The following is a 5,000-nucleotide window of genomic DNA, read 5'->3' as shown; positions in this document are numbered from 1 at the left end:
ATCGTCTGTATTGATGTATATCTTGACGTAATCTCGCCGACACACCCTAGAAGTTCCGGGGACATGTGGTTTTCTGGTGCCAGGTAAAGTAGCCGTCTTTCAAGCCTCTCCTCTTCCTGCTCCCTGAACTGTTCCCAACCCACACCCAGTCCTCCTTTGAACTTTGACCCTGACAGGAATGCCTCCCTTTCCTTTGCAGTCAGTCCCGGTGTCTCTTAACCTGCCTTGTTCTCCTGCCTCTCTCCGTGCTGAGATCCCAGTTATGTTGTCGTTGTCAAGATTCAGCAAAGATCCTCTCATTTTCTTTAGATTCATAACGCCATACTTTGGTTTGGAACCAGCAAAGCCTATTCCATTCTTAACAGAATTTTACAATGCACAAGGAATTTACTGTCCCTAATAGATGCATGTGCGATGGATTGGGCTGTTTCGTCTGCTGTCACAGCTTCCAAGCAAACTACAACTTTGTACCTTTTGCCAGACGACGAAAATTGTTTCACCTGAATCTCCTTTAACAACGCGCGATCAAACAAGCTCAAAACAGGAACTAGAATCCCAAAGCGTGGCGATGAGCCAATGGTGTCCTCATCTTCAAGGAGGTTCAGGAAATGACGGGACTTTGTGAGAGCCTTGACGACGTGTGGCGTGGTCTGCAGTGAACCCAGTGAACTGAGGTGGAGCAGAGGTGATCTCTCTGGGCACGGCTGCTCATGGTCACGGTGTGATCTGCTCCCTCCAGGGCCGCTGGACGTGAACATCCAGGCCAAGTGCGACCCCTGCCTGTCCAGCCCGTGCCGGAACGACGGCACCTGCACCAACGACCCCGTGACCTTCTACCGCTGCACCTGCCCGTATGGCTTCAAGGTGCGCAAACGCACACATCACGCACACGTCACGCACACGTGCAAACATGCGTGGTTGTGAGGCTCTGTGGGATGGGCTTGGTCAATAATCTTTGTGTGGGTGTGTGTGTCTGCATGTGTGTGTGTGTACGTGCGTCTATATGTGTGTACGTGGGTCTGTATGTGTGTGTGTGTGTGTGTGTGTGTGATTGTGTGTGTGTGTGTGTGTGTGTGATTGTGTGATTGTGTGTGTGTGTGTGTGTGTGTGTGATTGTGTGTGTGTGTGTGTGTGATTGTGTGTGTGTGTGTGATTGTGTGTGTGTGATTGTGTGTGTGTGTGTGTGTGTGTGTGTGTGTGTGTGTGCGTGCGTCTGTATATATGTGTGTCCGTCTGTGTTTGTGTATCTGTGTGTGTGTATGTGTGCTTGTTTGTGTGCGAGTGTGTGTGTGTGTGTGTTCGTCTGTGCGTGCGTGTGTATGTTTGTGTGTATGTCTATAACAAATAGGGCCAGAACTGTGAGGAGCCGATCCACGCCTGCATCAGTAACCCGTGCCAGAACGCTGGAACCTGCCATCTGAAGGAAGGAGAGGAGGGAAACTTCTGGTGAGAGGAGATCCACCACAATCCACCACACTCACAGACACACTCTGTCACACATAACGGTGCACCGCATCCATATTATAGATATGGATGCAGTGCATCCACATCGGTGTGGACATGGTCATCACTCAGTCGTGTAGTTTTGGGCAAACATCATCAACTATAACACTAATCCACTTAGGTTGTACACAACAACTTCCTCTGAATGAGCTGAAACAGCCGTGACAAATTGACCGTGAGACTGGCTTGCTCATTGCTTTTTGTAATCGAATCGGTTTGTAACAAGTCTCGATCAATATCACTCTTTGGATTATCATGCAGTCACTTTCATCTCTTCGATTGGTGCTTCCAAATGGGAGAGAGAACATTGTGCCTCTGATGTTGTCAGCAACAACTCAGGGAGAAGATGGTGAATTAGTGCAGTTATCCTGACTCGCTTCTTTCTACTTTCCTAAAGCACGATTGCCAGTCCTCAAAACGTAGAGTTTACTGTCAGTTCTTATAAGGTAGAGTTCGGTGTCAGTAGTCAAAAGGTATAGTTTAGTGTCATTACTCAGAAGGTATAGTTGAGTACAGTTCTCATAAGGTAGGGTTCAATGTCAGTTCTTATTAGGTCCAGTTTAGAGTCAGTTCTCATGAGGTATAGTTTAGTACAGTACTCATGAGGTACAGTTCAATGTCAGAACTTATGCGGTCCAGTTTAGAGTCAGTACTCATGAAGTACAGGTAAGCATGTCCCCGACATGTCATCGCTCCATTTCATTCCTCTGGTTATGACTCTGTATGTCTCTCTCCCTCTTCAACCTCTTAATATCTCTCTCCCTGTCTTTTACTCAATATTTATATCGCTCTCATCCCTCTATCTCGTTTGCACCCTCTCTTTCTCTCCACCACTCCCTCTCTGTCCCTCTCTCTTTCGCTTTATCTTTATGTATCTTTATGTCTCCCTCCATCATTCATTAGTCTTTATTATTCTTCCTTGTATTTTCTTCCCTTGTCCTGTCCCCCTGTTGGGACGCTCCATCACTTGTTTGTTACTTTATTGATGTCATTCTGCTGGCTCCGTGGGTGAAATATTCATTGTGAGGAGCTTTTGCTGACTATGGGATGAGATATGAATCTGTCACAGAGTACGGGGGCTGCATTACAGCTCTTTATTACATCAATAACACATTAACTATCTTAAAGCTGCAGAAGTGTGTGTGTAGGTGAATGTCTGTGTGTGTCGTTGTGTTTGTGTGTGCATGTGCATCTGTGTGTGTGTATTTGGGCAGATTTCTTGCAAAGATCTTCATACAGGAGTAATGTGCTGAATCCCCTTCTCTCCTGATGTGTATGTGTGTGTGTGTGTGTGTGTGTGTGTGTGTGTGTGTGTGTGTGTGTGTGTGTGTGTCCCCAGGTGTGTGTGTCCAGAGGGCTTTGAGGGGGACATGTGTGAGATCAACATTGATGACTGCGAAGACAACGACTGTGAGAACAACTCCACCTGCATCGACGGAATCAATAACTACACATGCATGTGTTCTCCAGAGTACACAGGTAACACACACACACGCGCATGCACATATGCAAACACACACACATATACACACAAAAATTCAGACACGGGCACGCACTCATATACGCACACACGCACACACATAGTAATGCAAACCAACAGACACTCACACACATACAGACACCCTCACTAAACACAAATATACACACACAGTACACACAATGAAATGTCCACAGACACACCGTGAACTCACACACACACACACATAGGTTTGTGAACAGTGTTGCCACTAACACCAGTGTACTGCTGTTGGTTTGTTTGTCTGCTTTCGTAGTGTGCAATTCATCGCTAACCGCCAACCGCTAACCTCTGTGGCGCTCTCGTTCTCTCTGGGCCTTCCCCTGTCTCGTCCTCTTCCTCTTCTTTCTCTCTTCCTCTCATCTGTCATCTCTCTCGCTCTCCTTCTCTTCTTTCTCTCTCCCTTTCTCTCTCTTATGCTCTCTTTCTCTCTTTCTCTATCTTCTCTCTCAATCTCTTTCTCCCTCTCTCTTCTTTCTCTCTCTCTCTTTCTCCCTCTCTCGCTCTCTCTCTCTCTCCCTCTCCCCTCTCTCTCTCTCTCTCTCTCCCCTCTCTCTCTCTCTCTCTCTCTCTCTCTCTCTCTCTCTCTCTCTCCCTCTCCCCTCTCTCTCTCTCTCTCTCTCTCTCTCTCTCTCTCTCTCTCTCTCTCTCTCTCTTTGGGGTTCCAGCTGCTACCAATGAGGTGGAGAGAGGTCAGTCAGTTATTCTCTCTCTCCCGAGAAATTCCTTGTTCCTCACTTCCTTCCTTCCTTCCTCACTGCCTTCCTTCCTTCCTCACCTCCTTCCTTCCTCACTGCCTTCATCCTTCCCCATCCCTGCACTATATCTGTCGTCCAAGTGCTTTTTTAAATGTATATAATTAATGCAAATGACAGAGTTGAAGTGTACAGTATTTTCTTTTATTATTATTAATTATTGCCTATTACAGTAGCATTACTGTACATATCTCGTACAGTAGCATATCTTCTTATAGGTCCAATGTATACAGTTAGTAGTAGCATCTAGCATTGAGGTTACCGATGGCAACCAACCGAATCCCCGCCCCCACTCACCCCTACCTTTCCATCAACTGCACTACTTCACTGGCCAGTATTGGGCCAGACGCCAGAAGGTACTTTCAAAATGATGTCAACGTCGATGACAGCATCATGTACTCACGTGTCAATTGATGCACTTCCTTGATAGAATCATGAATGGCGTTTAGTTATTTAGCCTGGAAAGGTTAAACTATAGGTCCTGGCTTACAAGTAAAAGTCCTAACAGTTATTTAGTCTTGAAATGTAAAACTTACTTTTTACCCAGAACAATCCTGAATAATAGTCTGGATATATCCACCCAATATAAGTTAAATTAAAGAATATAAAAACATAATATACATTTAAAACCTACTCAAAAGTTACCTGCATGCCGTCTGGTGCTGCTGATGTATTTCTGGAGCTGCAGGGCTATGAAAAATACGGTTATGTGTTTTCTACAATTAATTGATTAATCGATCAACGGGGAATGCACCTATTTAGTCCCTGGTGCCGGGCTAATGATGTGCATCTGCGTTCTGCTTCTGGAGCCGCTGGGAAGACCAGGGATACGATCAGGACTATGATGCTGGTCACCATGACATCGTTTATCAGACCGACACATCTGCCAAGCGAAGACAGGATCATCCATCATCTGCACACACACACGCATACGCACACACCAAAACAGATAAGGACACTCGGGATTGTGGTTATGAATATAAAGTTGCTCGAATGAAGAGGCACTGTGTATGTGTGGCTCACAGTTTAATTTCTTTATAATTGTTTCCACTGGAAGAAGTATTATGAGTTAGATTCATCAGTGTACAAAGGAGAGTCAATTGGACCGAAAATTGCAAGAAGGCGGTTCACATAAGTTCTCTCTCGGGTGTGTGTTTGTGTGCGTGTTTGCGTGCGTGTGTGTCTGTTTCCAGGGGAGTTGTGCGAGGAGAAGCTGGATTTCTGTG

The 5,000-nt window shown here is 45.8% G+C and overlaps 1 protein-coding gene across 1 annotated transcript in view; it reads left to right on the top strand.

Moving 5' to 3' along the window:
* The window catches only part of slit2 (slit homolog 2), a gene marked incomplete at its 5' end in the record, with an annotated part of 55,217 nt that overhangs the window by 40,368 nt on the left and 9,849 nt on the right, over positions 1 to 5,000 (top strand). Inside the window, 4 exon segments of the mRNA XM_079730369.1 lie at positions 740 to 864; positions 1,349 to 1,446; positions 2,843 to 2,982; positions 4,968 to 5,000. The exon segment at positions 4,968 to 5,000 is cut by the window's right edge and continues 61 nt beyond it. Of these exon segments, the coding sequence (XP_079586495.1) occupies positions 740 to 864; positions 1,349 to 1,446; positions 2,843 to 2,982; positions 4,968 to 5,000 (396 nt within the window).

This window comes from Pollachius pollachius (assembly GCF_949987615.1).
Source record: "Pollachius pollachius genome assembly, chromosome: 2".
In the NCBI taxonomy this organism is placed as follows: Eukaryota; Metazoa; Chordata; class Actinopteri; order Gadiformes; family Gadidae; genus Pollachius; species Pollachius pollachius.
Note: the sequence above shows the minus strand (reverse complement) of the source record. Positions and strands in the feature narration are given on the sequence as shown.